Below are 25,975 nucleotides of genomic sequence, written 5' to 3'. Positions count from 1 at the left end.
TAAAGGAATCAGGCAAGGGGACAAAATCTCTCCAATGCTATTCAATGCATTCTTGTAAGAAGTTTTCAAGCTATTAAATTGGGAGGGATTAGGAGTGAAGATGAAGAGCGAATACCTCAGCAGTCTTCGGTTTGCAGATGACACTGTCCTGTTCAGAAGCACTGGGAGGAGTTACAACAGATGATTGAGGAAGATGACAGACAGAGTGTAAGAGTGGAGTTGAAGACTAATATGCAGTAGACAAAAATAATCATGAAGAGCCGGGCAAGGGAACAAGAGTTTAGGATAACCAATCAGCATCTAGAGTCTGTGAAGGAGTATGTTTGCTTAGGCCAATTACTCACAGGGGAGTTTTATCATGAGAAAGTAATTTACTCAATAAAAATGGGTTGGTGCGCATATGTCAGACATTGTCAGACCATGACTGGAAGCTTAGCACGATCATTGAAAAGAAAGGTGTACAATCAATGCATTCTATCTGTGTAGGGCAGAAAGTGGGAGATTAACAAAGAAGTTCGAGATCTAGTTAAGGACCGCGCAAAGAGCGATGGAACAAAGATTGTTAGGCATATCGTTAGGAAACAGGAAGATAGCGGTGTGTATCATAGAGAAAACATGGAGAGCCGATATTCGAATTAGTATTAAGAAACCAAAATGGAGCTGTACAGGCCATGAAATGGGTAGGGTATATAACCGGTGGACCACTAGGATTTTCAGAATGGATGCCCAAAAGAAAGCAAACACAGCCGAGGACTGCAGAACGCTACTTTGGGTGATGAAAATCGGCGATTCGCAGGCGCTAGTTGGAATTGTTTGGTGCCAGAAAGGGATCATTGGAGATCGCAGGCAGTGTCTTTCATACGGGGGGGGGGGGGGCAGTGTGCATGAAATAGGCCGCTGCCGATAGTGATGACCTTGTTATACACAACAAAGCCATGTCTAAATTAAATAGCTTACGCCTTACAAGTAAGCTCATTATATGAATTGGATTAGCTATTATCTTACCAATCAACAACACTACTTAAGTCAAAGTAAATAGCTGCATTTCTGGCATACTGCCTGTCTTATTGGGAGTCCCTTAGGCCAGCGTTCTGGGACGTGTCCTTTTTGGTTTCATATAAACGGCATCGTTACATCAATAGCTACATTGGAAGTAAATATACTTTGTTTTCAGATTACTGCACACTTTTCAAAGCTATTATTACCACGAAGGACCAGCAGTGCCCCTAAACTAACTTGGATGCCCTTTCTAAGTAGTGAGAAGATGGGTCGATGAAATTCAATACTGACAAATCCGTTTTCATGCGCATGTAAAATGAAGAAAGTCCTCTTAATCAGACGCATTTCCTTAACACCTGTTCTTTGACTGAGGTCAACAACTACAAATATTGAGGTGTTAGAATCCCAAATCGCCTGACATGGTCCAGTTATATTGATAAAATCTGCCGCATAGATAGATGGAAGTTATGAGCGTCCCCATTGGAATGGGGCGGTGAGTTGCGCCAGCAAGCTGTTGTAATTATACCGCTTATTGTTCTATCTAGGTTAAAAAAGGAAAAAAAAACGAAAAAAAAACGCACGATGACTTCCCGGAACCAAATTTTCTGACACCCTATTGTGAACTTTGTTTTTGCACCTCTCCTTTTTTGTCATTTCCCTACTTTCACCAATCTTCCAATCACCTCTTACTAATCATTATTGCGGAAATATTTACTTTTCCCCTTCTCTCGGTGAACCCAAGGGCTTGAAGGAGGCCAGTGACTCCTAAATCGACCACTGGGCAGATTTCTTTACATTCTCATAAAACATGATCCATCGTTTCCCTAGCTTTGCTGCAGCCCAAGAACATGCTTCTTCTTCCTCCTTATATATCACTTTATAGATGCGTGTTCTAAAGCATCCTGATCGCGCTTCGAAAAGTAATAAGCTTCCCTTTGAGCTACCAGAAATTGTTCCTTTCCTGATTTTGCTTTTTTCTCTACGTAGTTACTCATGGCAGGTTTCTTTTCCATTGCCGCCACCCATGACATTATTTCAGCCTCTCTGACATTACGCTTAACGTTCTCTGTTGCTGTGTTACTCACCCTTGAGGCAGCGTACTGGCTGGTAAGCTTCCTATTTTTCCCCCACTTTGAGTGAATGTTTTCCTCCACAGATACCTCAACACTCTCCCAGCCCATTTACTTTCTTCCATATTCCTCAGTCGTCATAAACAATTTTACTATGAGCTAGACCAGCCCATTTGACCATGAACAGCTTCATTTTTTCTCTTCCTGTGAGCGCCCAGTGCGATGCGTCCTACTGACCTTCGGTTCCCATCGAGTCCTGATTGTACCCGATTTCAAGGAAACAACCGCATTTCCAAAAGTAAGTCCAGGAACCATTAAACCTTTCCACATACCCCGGAGCACCTAGTACCTATTGTATCCCCATAGCGCTCTTTGCTTCATTATGCCTGCATTTCGCTTCCAATTTACTGTTATTCTTTTTGCTCTCCTTCCATGTATGTATTGCCTTCGTTTATTCATATAGCAAGGTATTCATATTGTTTTAAGCGGGGTATTTCCTGGCCCTCTATTCCCACTGTGTGTTCAATGTTTTCATTGAATACCAGAGCACCTGATTTTCTAACGCTCAATTTCAAACCTAACTTCTCGCCTCCCTGTGCACAGATATTAGACAGACGTTACAAACAATTTTGCTTGATAGCTAGCAACACAATGTCGTCCGCATAAAATTAACCCTGAAGCTGCTACTCTACTACTGTACCCGCCTGTTTGTATAAGAAATAAACGCGATGTTACTTCCTTGTAGGAAGTAATATCGCAATGTACGTCATAAAAAGCAGTTGGGATAAGGGCACCTATTGATTAAAAGTCCCTTATTGATATCAACTTTCGACTCGCTCCGCGTCTCTTTACACTGAACACAAATGGTAGTTTCTAGTTAAACCTGTCACAAAGCTGTAGACAATCGTTGCTTAAGCCTTCCCCTTCCACAATATCCCACAAAATGTCGCGGTCTCCGTTGTCATACTCTCGTGTAATATCTAAAAATCCACATATGACAGTCTCCTTTCTACTCTTGATATTTCAATACTGCCCATCCGCGCCGAATACGCTCTCTTGCGATAAAAGTTAAATAGATCAGCATCCCATATGAATATATTTATCTATGCTACCAAAATTATAATATGGATACGCCGTCTGAGACCAACATCTCATGAAATACACTAAGAGGCTTGAGATGGCGCAAATAAAAGCGGTTCGTTTGATCATCAATGATTACCAGAGGATTTATTCACCAGCAAAGCTCATGGACACTAACAATCCTGCCTCGCAGTACCAAAGAGTGATTGCAGGTTTCTCCCCTCGCTTTGCTTACGTAAATTTATTTGGCCTGAGACCTACTTAAGACTCCTACATTCTAGACAAAAACGTAAGCATGCTCACGCGCTTGAACCAAACTTCAGGCTCACAGATCTTTAAATTAATTCCTTTTTCCTCAGACTATACATGAATGGAACACTTTACCAACTCCCCGCAGGGGCGTCTGCATCACCAGGCGTTTGGTGTGTTGCGACACCACGTACCCGAGCACATGAGGGTTGGACCCTTCCGCCTGTAGCCGCGCGCGGCTTAGCTGTGTCCTGGGAAAAGAGGATCCTGAGTGTTGAGCTAATGCCGGGTGTTCGGACGTTTAAAGCTCCCCTTCGGAGGCAGCACACCTCTTTGGCCTATGCCCCACGTGTACGGCACCGCCGGACTGACCCACCTGGGGGAAATCGGCAGTCGCCTCTTCCTGTCTCCCTATCCTCGAATCTTCGTCTTGCTCTCTCACTTTCTGGCTTTTCCTGTCTTCTTCTCTCTTCTATTTACTTCATTTCTCGATGGAAGCAAGGGCTCACTTTGTGTGGCTATCCTACCTGGGGTACACCATATTTGGTTATAGTGACGGCGTATGGGTGGCGTCGTGCAGGCTTATATACAAGCTCTGCCGCGTCCCCTCGTTGGGCTCCGTGGTGAATGATCGGCGCTGTTGCCAAGCACACATTTCCTTATGGAAACGCAAGCCTCTGTTGTCTATGACCGGCGTCTCAAAAGATGCCGCCCAGAAGCACTGTTCCAATTCTCCTTTCAGAACAAGGCTCCATTTTTCCCTAAGTACTATGTAGTCCACAGTGAAAGCAACATGCCAGTAAGAAAGCTCTCTCCATTCGTGGTAGTCAAATGCCTGAAAGACGAAATCGGACCGACATGCAAAGCCTCCAAAATGTTTTGCGGGGACCTCCTCCTAGAACTAAATGATAAAGATCAAGCAGACAAGCTCTCTGAACTTACCAGTATTGGCGACACGACAGTGTCAGCCCACAGAACACTTAATACCAGCAGGGGAGTATTATCTGAAGAAGGCTTTATTGGCTTGAGCGATGAGGAGCTGCTGTAAAGTTTCAAGGAACAAAAGGCTACTAAAGTACAAAGAATAGTAATCCACAGATACAACCAAGAAATCCCCACCAAACCTGTTTTACTCACCTTCGGAACAAGCGTAATGCCTACTTCACTCGATGCAGGTTATGTTAAAGTCAATGTGAGACCATATATCCCAGACGATGTTTCAAGTGCCAAAGGTTCGGACATGCTTCACATGCATGCCGAGGCCAAACAACCTGTGCTAAACGCAGTTCCAATGATCACCAATTGACAACTGCACCTCTTCGCCACATTGTGTTAACTGCAAAGGAGATCATCCAGCTTACTCGTGGTATTGCCCTTATTGGAAAGTAGAAAAAGAAGTAATTGCACTAACTGTTAAGGAAAAAATCTTGTTCTTCAAAGGAAGAAGGCGATGGTAATAGCTTTCGCGAAGACCTTTTGCCGATGTGACGCAGGTGGGGGCAGTGTAACAGAGGCCTCAGGAGTCTACGAGCCCACGCATAGTGGTCCCGCAGTGACCCCTCCTGCCCCCGTGGTGGAAGCAGCCGGCGCTGCTCCATTCTTTTTAAAGACCCTGCAGACACCACTGCCGCAGGGCCCCAAGATCAAGTGAACTCCAAGGCCCGAGACATGTGTCTCGGCGCCCAACTCTCACTCCTCCAGCGCCTAAGAGAGAGCGATGGAGGTCGAAGCAAAAGCACCGGTGTCATCGACGCCGAAGGACTTCCCGATCGCGGCTCTCTCGAGCGCGGAAAGAGGGACAAAGTCCCAACAACAACTTTAAATAAGAAAGGGGGAGCCTAACGGTTATCGCTCCTTTGTATTAGGCTTCTTAAATCTGTCACCTAACATCTTACCTCTTATTATTTCCGTAGGGCCATTTCTTACCTTTGAATTTCGAAGTGGCTTTTATTATCCATTGGAATTGTAAAGGTCTAGCACACAATCTAGGTGACATCTAAAACATCATGAACAGCTTTTGACCAGTTGCAGTTTGTCTCCACAAAACAAATCTCGGCCCAAGAAATAGCCAAATCTCAAAGGTTTCACTGTTGTGCGAAGGGACCATGAATGTTCCAACCGTTTGTCAGGTGGAGTGGCTATAATCGTACAGGGTGGCACTTCTACTCCAAATGTCGAATTGAATACATCTTTAGAGGCCGTAGCTGTCACCATTCTATCTCACAAAACCATCAACATTTGCTCACTGTATATTCCACCCCACGCCCATTTTACTACTAAACTGTGAGAAAATTTAACAGATCAATTTCCGGAACCATTTGTTTCAGTAGGGGATTTTAACACTGACCTAATAGGACAGCTGATTGAAGATTTTATGTTATCCAAGGATATCTGCCTCTTAAATTCAGCTGTGCCGACCTACTTTTCACCAAGTTCCCGCACTTTTACTTGTTTAGATTTAGCTTTTTGCTCACCATCTCTTTTTGATAATCCTAAATGGGAAGCCCTAGACACGACATATTGTAGTGACCACTTACCCACAGTCATTAAACTCTTATCGTCACCACCAACCTTAAGCACTGGGCCACGCCGATGGAAATTACAGCTCGCTAACTGGCCAGTTTTTATGGAGAACTTGAAACTGGAAGATGTCTTTTGGCCAGACTTAAGCGTTCGTGAGTTTAACGAAAAATTCACTGAGGTCATAATCTCAGCAGCAGAAAAGGCGATACCCCAGTCATCGGGTATTGTGCGCAAAAAGCTGAACCCCTGGTGGACGAAGGAGCGTACCGACGCTAAAAAAGAACAAAAAAGGCCTGGGGAATCCTACGGAGGTACCGCACCTACAGCAACATCTTAAACTTCGAACAAGCCAAAGCCGAAACACGATTTATTCGAAGACAGGATGAAAAATTATCATGGCAAAAATATATATCTTCAATTATTAGTACGGTGACATCGAAACGAATGTGGGACCAGGTGAGCAAATTTAGAGGAGAGTATTAATCTTATACAATATCGCTACTTACATGTCCAGGCACACAAACAACACTACAAGACCTGGCCAACATATTAAGTGAACACTTTTACATCTCCATCTCAGCACACTATTCAAATACATTCCTAAAATATAAAGAATCGGCAGAGAAACAGAGACTGCCCACCACGGGGGCTTCAGCTGAAATGTATATTAACCCACTCACAATACATGGATTGAACACAGTTGTTTGTGCCTGTAACAAAACGGCAGCAGGTCTTGACCGTGTCCATTACACAATGCTTGCATACCTATCTCAAGCATCAACAGGGGCACTTCCTATGTTTTTCAACAAGATATGGGAGTCCGGGGTAATGCCTACAGATTGAAAAACTGCGGCAGTAGTGCATTTTCTAAAATCTGGTGAACGCGCAACATCTCCTAGAAGCTATAGACCCATTGTATTAAGAAGTTGTCTAGCCAAACTCTATGGGAGCATCTTAAACACAAGACTCACATTCATCCTTGAAACAAGACGGCTACTAGACATGCACCAGTGCGGATACAAAAAGGGCTGCTCCACCACTGACCATCTCGTTGCACTAGAATAGAGAATACGCGACGCGTTTCTACACAAACAATACTGTGTCAAGGTTTTCTTCGATTTAGAAAAGGCGTATGATACGAGATGGCGATATGGAATCCTGAGAGACCTGGCTGACCTGGAAATTCACGGCAGAATGCTCAGTTGTCTATGTGATTTGAGGTCAAATAGAACATTTAAAGTACGTCTCAGCACAATACTTTCATGCACATTTACATAACAAAATCACGTTCCACAAGGTTGCATTCTGAGCACGACACTTCTCATACTCAAAATGAACTCTGTTAATAAGATCCTCTCAGGCACTCATCATATCTCGACGATTTGCAAGTGGCTTGCCGCGCTTCACATCTACCCACCTGCAAAAGACTACAAATAACGATAAATAATCACACAATGGGCTGACAAAAATCTTTTCCGTTTTTCAACACAGAAAACTGTTACAGTTCCCTTTTCCCAGAAGCGAGGGTTACACCGCAGTTCAGTTCTCACATTGTATGGTACAACGCTACCGGTCAAAGAAGACTACAAATTTTTAGGCATAATTCTTCACACAAAACTGAATTTCCTGGCCCACATTAACGCAACTAAAATTAAAGCAAATAAAGCACGAAGTATCATTAAGGTTTTATAGCACGAGCACTGGGGATCTGACCGAACATGTCTATTACGTGTATACCGGTCACTTGTACGTAGCATCGTCGACTACAGTAGTTTGTTTATGGTGCAGCTAGGCAATCCTACATAAGGGGTCTTGATCCAGTTCACAGTCTCGGCCTACGACTGGCGAGCGGGGCCTACAGAACATCACCTGTCCAAAGTTTATACGTTGACTGCAATGAGCCATCCTTGCAGAAACACAGAGCACTACTTACACTTTCCTACATACTGCGAATTCGGTCATCACCACAACATATATGCTACAGCATCGTAACACATTGCAAATCCCAGGTACATTATACCAACAAACCACACATGATTCGGCCACTTATCTTAAGAAACGATGAATACTGTCAGACTTATGAAGTTCCTGATGAAGTCTTGCAGGTTGCTGAAAGGCCACCGAGAGTGTCTCCATGGTACAACTTTTCACAGCAATGTGACTGGACACTAACACATCTAAAGAAAAAAGACATTCCACAAGAACGTATAATACAAGAGTTCCCAGCTATTCAAAAAAAATATCAAAATTACACAAAATTTTACACTGATACCCTAGAACCCTAGAATACGTAGGTGTCGGAATAGTAACAAAACATTGCGAAATATCATCCGGATAAATAATTTTTCTTCGATCTTTACCGCCGAAGTTTTTGCGATATGGACTGCAGTAAAAAAGATTACCACCGACAAGCAGATGAATGCTATCATATATAGCGATCCGTTAGGTGCACTCAGACCTCTAAACCTTAACTCCTCGTCTGAACCCCTGCTTGGCGATATACTAAACATGTTGGCCTATAATGAATAGGAAAGAACCATATAATTCTGCTGGGTTCCAAGCCATGTTGGGATACCAGGAAATGAAGCAGCAGATAGAAGCGCGGTCATGGCAGCGCACTAAGGCATAACGCAAACAACACTTCCATACAAAGACTGTATCTGAGCGATTCATAAGGCCATGACATCAAAGTGGCAACTAGAATGGGACTCTTGCATAAATAACAAGTTGCACACAATGAAATCCCTGGTTGGCGAGTTGAAGTCGTGAAGTCACCAGCAACGCTTCTATGAGGTGATCCTATGTCGACTTGGAATAGGGCATGCACACCTGACACACAATTTTCTGCTTCAAAACAAAAAACCGCCAACTTTCGAGAAGTGCCATGAGCCACTCACAGTAATGCACAGTATTATGATATGTACACAGACTGAAGCACAGTGACGGCATCTTTTACGGAATCTCTATAACTTACACATACGTTTGCACCCCACCTCAATACTCGGAGATGAAGCGCTAGTGACCTTTACTTACTTCTTGAGGTATTTAGAAGAAACCGGTTTTTTGCACAGAGCCTAAACCGACGCAGCTTTCGCTACTTTAAAATTAGATTTCTTAAAATCTTGTTGCTAGCGCAGCATGGCCTTAGTCGCTGTTGCGTCATTAAACCCCAATCAACCAAATTTACCACATGAAGCATTTTTTAAAATAGATAGCCCTGAATTTGAAAGTATAGTATCTGTTTATTTTTTTTTCAGGACAGCAGGATTCAAAGTATGATGGCTCTGAATATCACATTGCATATGAATGTTTTAGAATACGGTGCGTTGCTTTGTTGCATGACTTAACTCCATGCAGTTACTATAACGTGCTCTACTACTGAATCATGTTTTTGCTATATATATACATATATATATATACATATATATATATATATATATATATATATATATATATATATATATATATATATATATATATATATATATATATATATTGCCTGAATTTATTTGCCAGTCTTACTTGCTTTGTCTACAGACTGTAGTATGTTCTCAACAACTAAATAAATAAATGAACGAATGAATGAATCAATGAAGCGAGTGTGATCAATTTGCTCTTTGCAGAATTTTTTCGACGCTGCTCTATTACAACCTCACGTATACCAGCATCCTGTTGGGCACCAATCCGTACCTGAGCTTCTTCGTGATGGCTTGCATGGAGTATCCCCAGAAATTCATAGCCATACTATTCATCAACTGCATGAAGCGTCGAACTGCCTACGTCTTCCTCTATGTCTCCGCTGCCTTGTGCTCGCTCATCGTCATCTTTGTGCCATCAGGTACATGCCTCTTCATTTTAGAATAGTACAATTTTTAGGAAATTCAGCGTCATATCATTCTTGCTACTGCTGTGAAAGCTAGGCTTTAGTGCAAATAAAAAATACTAGGTTTTTCTTGGCGCTTCCCTGTTATTGGTATTACTCGGACTCTTAGTAGTGCTCATCTGTAGTCGTAAGAAAACAAAATGCGGCGCTCCTTCTCTCCCGCTATTCTCCACTCTCCCTCGCCGCATCGCTATGCGGCGCGATGCTGTTTTGATACTCTGCTTTCACTCCGTCTGAGGTGCTTTAACCATGAGAGAAAGGACTCAACAAGAGCGGACACTGCCATAGATCCTAGCGGTTGAACTGGCTGCAGCGCACCACGCCGTCGGCGTTAATACATGAACCACGCTTGCGGATTCGGGTCTGGGCGAGCGCGTTTTCAACGCTAGCTGGTGCGCGTTACGCCTGCTGCGCTGATCTTTTGCGTTCTTTTTTCTCTTTTGTTCTACAGCGGAATCGCAGCCTTCGTGCGAAATTGATTTAGTATTAAAATTCATTGCTATCTTCACAAGCTTCCATCGAATATGTGCCACGTACAGCTAAATGAAGACGCAAGACGGCATGTGAAATGAGGAAATGTTTATTTTATTTTATATAAATCCTCGTTGCGGCTTTCTTTGCATTTATCCAACGTTGCGGCACCTGTTAAGCAGCAGTAGTTCCTCTACGAAGCTCCACCGGACGATGTCAGCTAAGAAAGAAAAACTACATGGAAGTGCCATTTTGGCATTAACACATACGAATAATGCGTGTAGAGGCGGAACGTGCGAAACTGGTGAATGGGCGGCATTACACACAAAAGCGGATCGCTTTTACTCACACGGCGTAGAAAATACCCGGCTAATCCCAAAAAATGCCCTACATACCACGAAAACATCTTATTTACAATCATTCTCCTCTTCCCAGGCCTTATTTCCTGCACTTTAATAGCCCGAATGCACGGGCTACTGCGTGTTTACATAACTTGTATGCAATGGACGTGATAGTACCCTATGAATACACAAAGTTGGCCACAAGACAGGCTAATAATATTATTCGGGGTTTTGCGTGCCAAAACCACTTTCTGATTATGAGGCACGTCGTAGTGGAGGACTCCGGAAATTTAGACCACCTGGGGTTCTTTAACGTGCACCTAAATCTAAGCACACGGGTGTTTTCGCATTTCGCCCCCATCGAAATGCGGCCACCGTGGCCGGGATTCGATCCCGCGACCTCGTGCTCAGCAGACCAACACCATAGCCACTGAGCAACCACGGCGGGTAACAAGACAGGCTCTCAGCCAGATCATGCTGGACACTAGCAATATTCCTTCTACTCGGACTGAAGACAAATGCGTGGGCGCAAAGCCTGTTTTCAGTCGTTCAGAAGACAGAATTTTGGAGTTACAATGCCTAGCGTTCAAGCTCCTTGGCCTTATCTGTTGCGCGTTCTGCCGGCGCAAGCAACACACTCCCGTGTTATCACTCTTGGCAATTGCCCGTCGCGTTTTCGACAAGCGCGATTACCAAAAGCAGGGTTTTACATTGTTGCGGGACCTTGAATATTGGCCCACACTTGTCGCAGTAAGATTCAGTACCCGCCAAACTAACTGTATCACCATGGCCAAGCTGCTTTTCGGTACGTCACGACAGGTGCGGCAAGCGTGCCTCATAAGCAACAAAAAGTACAGAAAATAATCTTCAACAATGTTGGACGTCAGAGAAAGCACCACGACCTTGTCTAATTGTCAGTGCATTACAGCGCGAAACTTATGTGCGCGCCACGGCCAGGCTGCTTTTCGCTAACCGGGTCACAGCTTCAGGCGCGCGCAATGCGCTTGAGTATCTTAAAAAGTAACTAAACTAGTGAATGTATTGTTGGGGGTCAGAGAAACCACCAAAACTTGTTGAAGTAAGATTCAGTACACGCGAAACTGAGTCACAGTGCCCTGTGGGACTTGCATGCCAAAAACTATCGAAATAGGTTAAAATAATATTGCCGCACATAGAAACCGACGCAAACATCTCCAAGTAGGCGTCATTAATTCAAATTAACTGCGCTACCATGGGCGCGCTGTTTTTCGTTAACTGCGTCACAAGTCTAGCCTAGGTGGCATGCCGTAAGCCTAATTGCTTGAAATGCATCGCAGAGTGTCGAGCAAAATTGCTCGCCTTGCAGTAGTCCAATAGTGCAGCAGTGGTGTCATGTCGAAGTTGCGAAGAAACGCAAGAATTTGCCAGGAGCCCATCAAACCAGGCTAACTCGAAAAATAGAAAAATAGGTAGGGGGTCGCCGAACAGGACCTAGCTAAGATGCGAAGCCGGTTTCGCTCGCTTCGACGGCTCTGACGAATGACGCACGCATTCGGCTCGTCATTATGCGATTCACGTGTCACTAGGCGACTGAAGTAAGCATCAAAGTTTAATTTATACGCAGATAGTTTTACTTTTGCCGGGAAGGAATAAAAAATGAAGCAATTTATGTTAACCTCATTTCCCATTCTCTTTTTTTCGGTGCTCGCGGCAGCAAACAGTTGGTGTTCAAACTACCGGGACTGTTCATACTAGGCTGCTGGCAATTTTCGCCGAGTGTCCCCGGTTGTTAAATTTCTTTCACTATGCTTTCACTCTGTCCCAACAAGCAGGTGAAATGGAAATAGATATTTCTTGCTTCGGTCGGAAGTAAACGAATAACACGCAAACATACCGTTTCTGTGTTTATTATTTCTCTAAACATTTCTTCTATTGAACCAACCTATTATACACACAATAGATGTTGCCTTGAATAATTATTGAAGTAATGTGTCTATGTGTGGAGAAGCTGCTTGTCGATTAGTAAAGTGGACACTACGTACGCTCTGTGTATTATCTATCGGCCGCCAAACTTGAATACACACAAATATATCGAGGAACTGCAGCTTTTACTAAATAAGTATATGAACGAGAAACACCTGATTTTAGTAGGCGATATAAATATAGATATCTGCCAAGAGCCTCAAAGAACTGTAACTGATTACCTTAATTTGCTAGCTGAACATGCGTTATACAACGCAATACATGAGTACACAAGAGAGGAATACTTGGGCTCAAAAATTTCCAAATCGTGCATTGACCACATCATCCTTCGATTAACCAACCAGCGGTATACATCCGGAGTCGTTAAGCACAAACTGGATGACCATTATTTTGTCCTGTTAGCAATTATGTCTGAACAACCAATAACGAAAGGAAAGGCTTTGGTTACAAGAACTATTATCGATAATGCACAAGTTGACCCAAAAATCAAAAATACAAACTGGAGTGCACTCTTACCGCTTGATCACTTAGCCATGTACAGTAGTCTTATTGAAACATTCAATAGGATTTACGAAGGTTCCACTAAAATAGTAAAGGTGAAGAAGAAAAAGCCTGACAGTAAATGGATCACGCCAAATATCAGAATTGTGGTACCTTAAGGACAAAGCATGGCAGAATAGCAAGAAAGAACCGCACGATGTAACGAAAAGAGCAGAATACTGTTCACTAATGGTATCTTCGACTGGTCGCCTGTATGCCCCGAAGCAGAGTCGGGTAGGTCGGTCGTTTCCCGAGCTCAGAGGTAGGGGACAAGCGCGCAAGCCGAACGTGCGACTCGCTCTCGGAGGAAGAAATTGCTGATGCGGAGCCACGTGACTACTGCCAACGTCCGATGATTCGCCTATCCAAAGCTCCCGGCGCTGCCGGAAAAACCGGCGGACGTGCCGGCGGGAAGAGCGTTCGTCGAGACGCCAGCATGCAGTGGCCTAGGTTGCCAAGGTTACGGTGGGCCGTCGCCAACAGCAGCGACGCGGCGCTGCGATGACGTTTCAATTTCGATGACTGCTCCGAGGACAGCGCTCGGAGCGCCTCAGAGCGCTCCAAGATAGAGGAGAGCAATCGAGAAGAACCAGCCGAACGCAGGGTGCGCACCCTCTTTCAACCAGCCGAAGACAACGCCACTCGCGAGAGCGCTCCAGAGCGCTCAGAAACGACCAGCCGAAGATAGCATAAGAAATCTGGTGACAGCGAAATTGCGACTTGCGAAACGAAGATACCTCTCACGAGAATTCTCGTTAAATAAAAATGACGTAAAGAAAACGTGGGCATTGGTAAACGACCTGATGGGCCGATTGAAACACGCATGCGTTGAAGACGTGATAAAAAAGAACTTCCCCACAGTAGACACGGAAGTAATGTGTGATAAGTTCAATGACACGTTCTTGCATGCAGCGGAAAAACTAAGAGCAACAAGTCGCGATGGGCACACCGAATACAAACCTAAACGCACATGCGCGAACACAGCTTTTCTGCCAGAAATATCTGAAGTCGAATTATGGAATATCATCAAGGGTTTGAAGGAATGGAAGCCTCCGGGTTTTGATAAGATTCGTAATCGAGACCTCCGTAGTAATTTTAAGGAACTAAAAGATGTATTATCAAAAATTCTAAACGGAATATTTCAAACTGGAGATATACTGAAAGAAATGAAAATTTCTGTTGTTATATACAGAAGGCCAATATACAAAAATGGAAAAAAGAATGACTGCGGAAATTACAGACCGATTTCTATCCTTTCAGCGCTTGCCCACCTAATGGAAAAGCATGTAGCATCCGTGCTGCTGTCGTTCTGTGATCGATTTCCACTGAACAATAATGCGCAATTTGGTTTCACACAGAATAAAAATACAACTTCTTTGCTAGATGAGCTATCCGATTACATCAACAGTTCGATAGAAAACAACCGAGTGATCCTGGCTTTAATGTTAGATCTAACAAAAGCTTTCGATGCCATAGACCATAACATTATGATGAAAAGGTTGCAATATCTGGGTTTTCGGGGACACTTCATTAAGTTTTTTTAAAGTTATTTTGCTGAAAGATTTCAGTGTGTTAGGTTAGCAGAAACATATAGCAGTTTGGAGTCGCTAAACTATGGAGTACCTCTGGGTAGTACGTTAGGACCCCTGCTTTTTAACATTTATGTTAAACCTCAGCCTTCTACCATTACATTCAAAAATTTTCCAGTATGCGGACGACACTGCGATTACTATAGATGTTGCCAACATTGATACAGGGTTCGAACAACTACAAAGTGATATTGTTAAATTATGTGATTGGTTTCAGGAAAATTATATTTACATAAATAAAGGGAAAACAAAGCTAATTTGTTTTAAGAATCCCCACAAGGCTATCACAAGTAATAGGAGGATTTTTTTGCATTCGTCAGACTTTAATTCACGCCGCTGCCTACCTTTGCCACTTGAATCAACTGTAAAGTATTTAGGTGTGCATTTCGATCAATGTCTTAATTGGAATAGTCACGTTAAATACATATGTAAAAAGCTAAGATCAATTGCTGCCATGATGCATCACCTTCGAGGCAGAGCTCCATTTAAAGTAAAGCTTACTGTATTTAAGGCGCTAGCTGAGTCTTTACTTATGTATGGCATTACATTATACGGCACTTGCTCTGAAAACAAAAAAACAAGAAATTAATCGCGTAATTCGTAAAATAGTCAAGAGCATAAGCTACGGTACAACGTTAGATAGCGCAGGTACAAGGGAAAAATACCAAGCCCTGGGTATACTGCCAGTGAAAGAACTATTTAATTATGTAGTTTTGAAGAATAACTACTTCAGCAAAGAATTCAGGGTTGCCGTAAAAAAGAACGTGACATTGCGACAAACTGAGAGGTACGTGAAACCACGTGTCTACACTCACTATGGAAAAAGAACCCGGAACTACTATGTCCCTTCAGTATTTAATCAATTGAGTGATGAATTATGTACAATAAACACGAAACGAAAAATGAATAAAGCGATCAGAAATTGGTGTGCAAGCTCAATAAACATTTAGTAGGCAAAGCCAGTTGACTCATACGGAATTGTTTACCGGCCTTGTTTTCAACTTTGTTTGTTCTTGCTTCGATACCTGTGTATAATTTTGAATTCAGCAGTTTAAAGAATTGAGTTGTAGTCCTGTAAGTGACTGGTGTATTTATGTATCGCTTTGATGTTTTGACTTTGTTTTGACTTTGATGTTTTTCTTGACAACATTGTGTAATGAAACAGGAACTCAAAATGTTTTTGTTTGTTTGTTTGTTTGTTTTTGTTTACTGCATTGGACGGTGTTCAGTGTATATATGCGAGAGAATGTATTAATTGTGGTAATATGAATTTAATATGTTGTTTCACCAACTGCCTGGTCATTTTACAAGCACTGCGTGCTAAGATTGACCAGTAAATCCACCCTGTACAAAGAAATTTGGATAAATAAATGAATGAATGAACCTGGCTCGTCATCCGCCGATTCGCCGGTCGGTAGGCAACGGAGGTAAGCCGCAACGTTTAATTAAATTTATACGGAGATATGTTTACTGTTGCCGGGAAAGAAAAAAAAAACCAGTTCCTGCTAATCTAATTTCACATTCTTTTTTTTTTTCGATGCTCGCGGCAGCAAACGGTCGGCGTTAATACTTCAGCGTGACGTATTTCCCATTGCCACTTTTCGTCGAGTATCCGCTCTTGTTATGTGTCTTTCTCTATGGTTCAATTGTATTGTTTAATGGCCCTCCAGGTTTTGTTAGTTTCTTTTGAATCACGCATTATGTTCAAACGCTCTCAAATTTCAATCTTGCCTATGCTTGGTGCAGCGCTGCTGTAGAAAAAAGCGTTAGAGGGTAAGATAGTGGCGGTGACGCGACGGTGGCCGTGGTACTGGCTTAAATATGGCTGAGAGAGAAGGAGGGGTGGTGACAATATTAGGGTCAACGGCAGCAGCTGTCAAGGTGGCGCGAATGTGGGGGGATAGAATCATGGCATGCTGAGACGAAACTTTACGGCGCCATTTCGGACAAGGCTGTATGTAGCACTTTGCGAGCAAGCACTATGCGCAATGTGCAGCAAATGTCAGCACAGGAGCGCCGCCATGAACGCCTTTTTTTATAGGGAGGTAGCAGGAACACTTCTTACTACTTGTCTCCAATGTGGAAAACCAGACGGAAGCGTGTTTAGGCGTGAAATGTAAGAAATACGGGAGGGAGTTGAAGATGTGGAATGAGACTGTGGCGAACTTTACTTACCTCAGCTGCACAAGGAGAGCCCGTGCAACCACAAATAATGCACATCTCTCTCAGAGGCGAGCCCAAGATCCACTGCCTGCGTTGTATAGCCAAGTGCCGGCATTCATTTCCAGGCTAGCACCACCTGCAGCAATAACACGATGTTACCGCCACCGCTGGCTACAAATATCTGGGTATGTTGAACTTCGATAAACATGCAAGTCAGAGCTACGTGTACCCTACGCAAATGCGACTGAAATATTGGAGCAACTTCACTTCCCGTAGCAGTGAATTCAAACGTGGAATAATAGGCAGCTGCCATGAGTTTGCTTTCTTCGCCGGGAATCCAACAGAAGGCAAGCGATCCCTAAGCCACTCGGAACATTTTTGTCCACGTGTCCACAAATACAATATTAGTCAGAGCCGTAAGGCATCAGAAAACTATTCTCAATTTATCTTATTAGGGCTGGTGACAAGAATGACGTCCCCGGTACTAGCCACCACGGTCGGAGCAGGTTCTAAACAGTCAATTGCTGTGCCTGCAGGCACGTCTATGCCCTAACAAAGTTGTTGCGCATGCACCTCACGGCGGCAACAGTCGCACAGCCGTAGCAGCCTTACTGATCTATAGTTCTAAAGATTAGAATATAAAGGGCAAAACCGAACATCGGGCTACTACTCTCGTCACCTACGGCCCGTAATCTTCCACACAATAAGATTGCACTGTATATACGATAGATACACGAAATGTTGAAACTGCATTTACGACTTATAGCGTAGCCTCATCTAACCATCCTTTGTACACCAGTCATCATCATCATCATTATCATCGTCGTCGTCGTCGTCGTCGTCGTCATCATCATCATCAGCCTGGTTACGCCCACTGCAGGGCAAAGGCATCTCCCATACTTCTCCAACTACCCCGGTTATGTAGTAATTGTGGCCATGTTGTCCCTGCAAATCAAATCAAAATTTTATTCATCTTCACATGGTACACAGGCTTTCATTTCCTGTCCAACCTAAGCACAGCGTGCTTGTTGGTTGTTATGGTATTGCATTACATGTGCACGGAGCGCAATGCGAGTTATGTAAAAAGAGAGACTGCCTTAGGAGCATTCGTTTGTGTGGGTTTCTAAAACAGGTAAGCTTTCTTTTCTGTGGATTTATGTATATTGAATATTGCGTCAGCCAGTCTATTACCCTACACAAATCCTGTTGAAACACTTTGCACCCAAGATTTAGATCAGTGAGTTCTAGTGCTAATGCTGTGTCATCTGCATATTGGAAGATTCTTGATCTTAAATTAAAAAAACCCAGTTCAGAGACATAGATATTAAATAGTAATGGGGCCAGAGTACTTCCTTGTGGACCACCGAATTTTATTGCTTTAAATTCACTGTATTTGTTTTTAATTCTAACACACTGCGATCTGTCTGTGAAATATCCCTCAAGGAATTCATAAAATCGGCGCCTGAAACCTAGGTTGTCCAGCTTTTGCAACAATAAGGTGTGATCAAAAGTATCAAATGCCTTTGATAGGTCTAAAAACAATGCTAGCATAAGGCGATTGTTTTCTATCGCAGCGTTAATGTAATCCGAGAATTCTAAGAGCGTAGTTGTGTCCCGGTCCTTTGTGAACCCATATTGTGCCGGGTTCTTTAACATTTATCACAGAAAGACTGCATAACGGAAGCCACGTGCTTTTCCAAAATATGAGTCAGGGCAAATATAATAGATGTAGTAATTGTGGCCACGTTGTCCCTGTAAACTTCATCTCATCCGCCCACCTAACATTCTGCCGCCCCCTGCTACGCTTCCCTTCTCTTCGAATGCAGTCCGTTACCCTTAATGACCATCGGTTATCTTCCCTCATTGCGTGTCCTGCCCATGCCCATGCCCATTTCTTTTTCTTGATTTGAACTAAGATAGGCAGGTATGGCAGGTAGGCACGCAGGCAGGTATGCTAGCCGCCTGCGTGCCTCTTTGAACGATATATTTTCCTTAACTTTGATTGTGACTATTTCATTTTCTTTTTTCCATAGTGGACAGGACCCCGACTACGCGGCGTGTTCCCCATCACAGTTCACGCAGTGTGGAGCATTCTCGCAATTGTCAGATGGTTGTTCTTGGGTACTACATTTTGCTCAAGTCTGGCGGCCTCGGCAGTTCTGTGAACTGAGGCCAAATCTTTGACACACAAAGCATCAGAGAGGATTGGGGATGTACGGTCTGACTTGGATCTTTATGTAGCCAGCCTCAATGGTCTCAGGTAGCATACTTGATGCAAAAGTTAGAATTAAGCACTTTGTCTCAATCTCCTTGCCATCGCGCCTGACGTTTATTCTCTTGACATTGGTCACATTCTGATCGCTCCAGCCCTCCAGTAGTTCGGCTTCAGTCAGTTCCATGAGATCGGCATCGGAAACGACTCGGCGGGTGGTGTTCATTGTGTGGTGCGGTGTGACCGTTACTGGAAGATTCACAAAGGATACTAGATTAGAGAGTTTCTCGTGCTGTGCCTTATCACGCAGTTCTAAGAGGAGGTCGCCACTTGCCAACTTAGAGACTTTATAACCTAGGCCAAAAGCTTCACTAAGTGTCTTTGCAACAAGAAAAGCTGAGGTCATTCTCGCTGCCTTTTCTTTTTCTCTGAATGTACAACATGAAATCTTGGAAAATTGTCATTATTTCGGCCAGAAAACTTGAAAACTTCTTCGGTGCGCCCTTGTTTGTGAGGGCGATCAGAAAATGTTGGAGAAGAACTTGCCATAGATATGTGTGAAAATTCGGCAGCGCCGCCAGCTGCCCACCATGGAGCCCACCAAGGGAATGCTGCAGGACCGTGAAAAGACGGCCTGCATGCGCCAGCTGTACGACACTACTATAACCAAATCTGTTATAACCAAGGTTGGCTATCCCACACAAAGTTAAGCCTTCCCGCCGAGGAGAATGAAGTAAATGGAAGAGAGGAGAAGACAGGAAAGGTCAAAAAGTAAGAGATAAAGACGAAGATTCGAGAGGAAGAGACAGGAAGAGGCGACTGCCGATTTCCCCCGGTTGGGTGAGTCCCGGGGTGCCATCCACGTGAAGCCGAGGCCAAAGGGGTATGTTGCCGCCGCCGAGCGGCCGTAAAGGTCCAATCACCCGGCACTGGCTGAGCCCCCTCGATCCCCTTTTCCCCGGACACGGCTAATCCAAGCACGGCTACATGCCGGAGGCTCCAACCCTCGTGTGCTCGGGTACGTGTTGTCACAACACACCAAACGCCTGCTGACGCAGATGCCCCTGCGGGGGAATAGTCTTGCAAATCCTAATACTGCCAGGTTGCATTTACAAAATAACATTTTACTTCCATAATAACGCAGCAACTATGGTAAACTAACTGTTGGTTTTGCTAGTGAAAATGTGGCATAAGTTACCTGCTCAGGTGAAATCCTCACCAACATTATCGTCATACCAAAGTTCACTGAGAGCTTATATAGCTTTTAAACTGCATCTCTCCTTTGAAGTATTTTCTATGTTCGTTATTATGTACATTTTTTATGTTGTGTTTTGTTGCAATATGTTTTATTGCTTCAACACTGTAGAAATTCTGTAATTCATTCTCTGGTCATACCCGCAATTGACGCCTTTTATTTATATAATATGTAACTAAGAACAAGAAGTCCCGCTGCAGTTTCTAACTGTGGGCCCTCTTTCAATATAGCTTCTACTGCATATATGTGCCACTAATTAATGAAGCAATAACCTTCAACGTTTAGTGTTCTTTCCACCTAGACCAGTGTATGCACTATGGTGTAGTACGCATACGTATTTTATCAGGATAAAGTAATGTGTGAGAGCAGAACGCTAATGGCGGCTGGAAGCCGGAGCACTAGAATGGCTACGGCAGTACCAATTAAATGGAGTGCGAGGTTGCTTCCTTTTGTTAAATATCATGGAACGTGACGCAGCACTAGCTTGCCCGGTCTAATACCTGGCGTAAGGGTGACTTGGCTTTGCGCCGTTTTAGAGCACAGCCCTTCGGCACGCGTTCCGGCGGCGAGTGCTAGCGTAGTGCCTCGTAACCGAGCTATAGCGAACACAGCCAAGCATGAAAGCCAGCGTGAAGTGCATCGGAAGTTGAACGTCGGTGATAGCGAAGGCAGCGCCAGGATGAAAGCGGAGGGGGCTGGGGCAGCGCAATCATGTGACGGAAAGCGGAGGAGGAGGGTGCGACAAAAGCGTGAATAGAAAAACGCAACGCCGCGCAAGACGGGTTTTTGCCTCTCGTGATCTACCTGTTTAGTTAGGCAGCCGCGCCAGATCTCACTCCGATTACAACGTTCCGCACTAGACAGGTTGCCCGCACGAGCCAACATATCGCGAAATGAAAACACACAAAGAGCTGCGCGAGAATTTCACATTATAGAGTGCCACAATCGTCGGCGATTTTTTTGCAGCGAAACGCAACCCTCCGTGCGCGGGCTGCGCATGCCCCTCATTACCGTCACAGCACTATGGCGGCAGCGCGAGCGGATACACATCCCACGCACCTTGGGGTACACGCTGTAGTGGCGATTAGTGGACGCCTGCGTTAACACACGCTTACGGCCGGCGCGGACTTGCCGCACTCCCTTCTGGCGCTGCCCCATTAAAGGGACACTAAAGGGAAACAATAAATCAGTTTAGACTAATGGAGTATTGTTTGAGAACCCTGCAGGCAGTCATTTCAAAATAATAGTTTGATTATTAGATGAGAAAATGGAGGTAGAACTATCAGTATTTGAATTTCGCGCCGAAATCTCAACGCCTCAACGTCAGCGTGACGTCAGGGATACCAAAGTATGTTTTCGCATTTGGGCCGCGTTGGCTGAATAAAGGTTCCCGAAACTTGCCATGTTTAATATTTCATTCTTTTAGAACACAATGTAGTCAATCTGTACCGCTATATATAATTAGTAGGCCCTAGGAGATGCCATCGAAATCCATGACGTCACAGCCCCCAGGTGCGGGAACTCAAGTAGGCGTCGCCACCCGTATTTCGTTCTTGCGCTATTTCTGGCTTACCAAATGTCTTATCGTTGTAAGAGGGGTGTTTTTAGTGTTGTAGAACGGCAATTTACTGATGCAGAAGAAATCGTTTTTCGCTTTAGTGTCCCTTTAAGCATGCTTCCACCGGGCTCTGCCAGGTGGCGACACCATGCGACTCTGGCGTCTGGACATTACACGCCTCCTGAAACATCGTACTGTGAGAGCTAGTGACCTGGGTCATCGCCACCGGCGGTTCGTTTTGCTTATCGTGGACCTTGTGCTTGATGATACATTTTGCGCCATTGGAACGCTCGATGTTGTTGTAGAGCAATGTAAAAGATGAAGCTGTCTGATATGACGCAACCCAACCCTTATATATATATTCGGGCAGATATTGGATATTGTGTGGGGTAGCAGCCGAACAACGGAGAAATTCCTTATAGCTTTATAGCGACTACCACAGGTAAATGACACGCTTGTTTTCTTTTCAACACACAAGTTGCATTTAACCTAGTGAAATCACTCGCACAAACATATGCCCTACGAAGAAAGCTGCTTGTAAGTCATGGCGTTCTTATTTGCGAAAAATTTTGTTGGAAGTTATTTTAAGCACTTTACGTCGAACACATGCACAAAAGTGGAGGCGTGCTTGGCGATCCCTCACCTAATTTATTCGGCTGCTTTTTCAGCAAAGGAAAAAGAAAACCTCGACCAAGAGTGCAGAAGGGCATGCTTCGCGAGATGAGCGATGCACGCAAGTGCAAGCTCATTTTGACGCACGTGATCATGCGTATTTGACTAGTTATGTCCCCGTCTTATACTTCACGGAGCTTGAACGCACCTTATTCTCAAAGACGTTCTACTGCCATTATAACTATCCCCGCAATGCAGAGCAGCGGCAGTGCTGCGTTGGAGAGGCTGGAGCAGCGTACGCTGGCGTTCTTCCAGTATGTCAGCCCATGAATGCTGTTCTCGGGTGTTCTACGTAACATATATCCTTTAATATGGACACGTGTACTTATCTTTATCGGGCGACCACGTTTCGCCGGCTAACACATGTAATCGCACAGCGCGGGACGCGCCTGCTTGTATCCGAAGTTTCTGGAAAGTTATCGATGCTTCTACCCGGCTGTCTGTTGTCGCCGAACCTTGTGTTATCTGATTTCATCATGTGACGTGAATGGTGTAGAACTTTGTGGAAGGCACGCGGGTCCGAACGATTAGTCTGGAACATTCGACGACTGCTGTATAAAAGCCGACGCGCTTGACCCGCTGATCAGATTTTCGACGATCGCCGACTGTGTTCGCCGCTCTGGTTGTGCTTTAAAGGGATACGGACACAAAAGTTGGTGGGTGGTTTTTTTGCGTCAGAAGAAATGTTGAGCTGTTGAAAATGACGAATACAACAAGCTGCTTAGAAAAAAAGAACGAGAAACGCCTTTATTTTGCGATTTTCTGTTGCACCTTGCCTCCAAGCGGCCGTCGGGGGAAGCTGAAATTTGACGTCATGACACTCCCGCGCGCGCGCGGCCAAGGTCAGCTACAGCCGGCGCAGTCTTTCCGAAGTGTCGGTCCCTTGCAGCGTTTGTTCATCGCTGTCGGCTATGTTCACACGTGGTCCGTCTGAAACATTATCCCCGTCAGCGCTCCATGCAGGTGGTGCGTCTGACACGCGTGCTCGCACGGTCGTCGATCGCTATTGACGCATTCGTCGCGGCGGAAGAAAACGCCCAGACATTACTGCGCCCACGGCTGTTATAACAGCATGATCGGTCGTGACACGCCATCGCGCATGTTTCCCAGAGACGAGAAGGTGCGTAAACTTTGCATACGTGCCTGTCAGCCACCACACCCAGCATGGAGACTTCTAAAAAAATGGCTTCATTTGCGCGGGCCACTTCATCGACGATGATTATGCGACCAGCCCGCCTGTGGTCAAAATCTTTGGCATGCCGCTCAAAAGGCTCCTGTTGAGGCAATACAATTCAAAGAGCGGGTGCTTAGGGATGCATTCGTAACTGTCAGCTGTTTTTGCCACCTTTTGTTGTTCTGGCAACAGACCCTCTCTCTTTCTGTATGCATGTAGCCGCAGCGGGGACCGCAGGAGCGTTTGTTGAAAGAAGGGAAATTACCCTTTCATTGGCTGTGCAAGAACAGATATTCTCAGGTTGTGACAGAAATTGTTTACCTTGCGGATGCATGTTATTGTCACAAAACAAAATAGTCATGTTGTATTCACTTTCGCTGCGTCTAATATTGAACGACACCATGCGAGCGCTCTTTTACTTGATCCAATATACAAAACACAGCCAGTGAATGAATGCCAGACAACAGCATGCATGTGTAGTAATCTAAAATGCGCAGCACATTTATCTACATTGCCTTTTCACACGTTGCTTTTCAGCCCCAAGTAAAAAATTACGGATTTTCATAGGCCTCTGCATGATCATGCGTCTGGTTTCATGACTTGGTTGTTCGGCAAGCATTTCCCTAGTAAATGTCACAGCCAAAGATTTTCCTTTCTATATGGCCACAGAATCGATGTAGCTAAGTGATCTGGTCGATGGGTTCCTAGCGCAGCCGCCCATCTCAACGAGTTCAACCAGTAAATGGCTTATAATGGCGTGAATGTGATAGTAGCCGTAAACACAGGGCTATGAAATGGCTGGAAAATTCTACACATGCCGTGCCTCGTCGCGTAAAAACGAAGTGTGCAGCGTTCGAAAGCCCACAGCGTAGGTAAGCACAAAGCGGCGAGCTACGCTACCTACGATTCAGCCGCAATAGCTGCCTTTCTGCCTCAACGCAGGTCACGAAACTAGGCATCCTACGTAACATAACTTTACGAATTGCGGCCACTACACTTCAAGTTTACTAGGAAAAAGAATTGCCATGTTGCTGGCCCGGACTGCCTGACCGGCACGTTCAAGGCCGCCTGCTCTTCGCCGCTTGACGCGGAAGGCTCGTAACCGTAAGCGGATATATTTCTTGCTAAGTTGGAACGGTCCTCATCTACAGACGTGTACTCATCGCTGGTAGAAGGCACCAGAACCCGAATCCATGCTCGCGATGGTGGCGGCGGCGCGCCTTGAATGACCGCAGCCGTCCGGCTGGCTATCCGACGAAGGTGTCGTGACGTCACGCCTTCCAACTCGCTTGGGCCGGGCGGCTTTGCGCGCGCTCACAGAAACGCCAAAAATAAAGCCATCCGCTGAAAAATGAGTGAAGTGACTACTTGTTTTCGATGTACTCGCACACTGAGGACTCATTTTCTGTATTGTCTGTAATCTAGTTTTTGCCTTTCACAGTATTGCTACTGTGTTCTTTGAGGTCACGACCACGTGATAATATCATCATTTATATAATTATGCACTCCGGCGTTGCCTTCGCAGTGAAATGCAGCTTAACCCGATTTTCATTAAGCACATTGGGAAATGAAGTATCATTCACGTGTTAATAATTGTGTTTTTTATTATCCTTATATATCGCTTCCTGCACTTTATTGATCTCTGTGTTCTATTGTTGCTTGGTTTCATTTATGTCAGCTTCTGCCAACCTTCTCATGTTATTACGTCCCATTTTGTTGTACGCAGACATCGGGTGGCTGCAGCTCTTGTTTATGCTCATGACGAAGCTCTTCAGCTCCTGTGCCAGTTCCGTGAACTTCGTTCAGATATCTGAACTGTACCCAACCCAGGTGAGGACATTGCCCACGGGTTGGACGGTGACCACCAGCCGACTGGGTGCCATTCTGGCACCATTTACGAAAGAATTGGTGAGTAGGAGTAATGGCGTGTAGCGCTGCAAAAGTAGTTGTCGCTGTCGGCGCTGTAAGCTTACGACACCACGAGCCCTCACGTCAAATTATCGGACCCATGAGGTATGCGATGCGTGCACCACAACGTGCGTCTCAACATACTTCTCTGTAGCGCATGCTAGGACCCGATTTGGTGGCTAGTCGCTAGCTGGATCACCTTCTCGAGCAAAAAAGAAATAATATATGAGATTTGACGTGCAAAAGCCACGATCTGATTACGAGGCAGGCCGTAGTGCGGGATTCCGTAAATTTGGGCCACCTGGGGTTTCGCTCCCACCGAAATG

General features: G+C 44.7%; 1 protein-coding gene across 1 annotated transcript in view; it reads left to right on the top strand.

Moving 5' to 3' along the window:
• LOC139051566 (solute carrier family 22 member 13-like) overlaps positions 1-25,975 on the top strand; it is a 468,022-nt gene that overhangs the window by 398,896 nt on the left and 43,151 nt on the right. Inside the window, exons 8-9 of the mRNA XM_070528531.1 lie at positions 9,545-9,759; positions 25,468-25,649. Coding sequence (XP_070384632.1) covers positions 9,545-9,759; positions 25,468-25,555 — 303 coding nt within the window. The 3' untranslated portion in view covers positions 25,556-25,649. The remainder of the gene's footprint in view (positions 1-9,544; positions 9,760-25,467; positions 25,650-25,975) is intronic.

This window comes from Dermacentor albipictus, unplaced genomic scaffold (assembly GCF_038994185.2).
Source record: "Dermacentor albipictus isolate Rhodes 1998 colony unplaced genomic scaffold, USDA_Dalb.pri_finalv2 scaffold_12, whole genome shotgun sequence".
NCBI classification, from domain to species: Eukaryota; Metazoa; Arthropoda; class Arachnida; order Ixodida; family Ixodidae; genus Dermacentor; species Dermacentor albipictus.
Note: the sequence above shows the minus strand (reverse complement) of the source record. Positions and strands in the feature narration are given on the sequence as shown.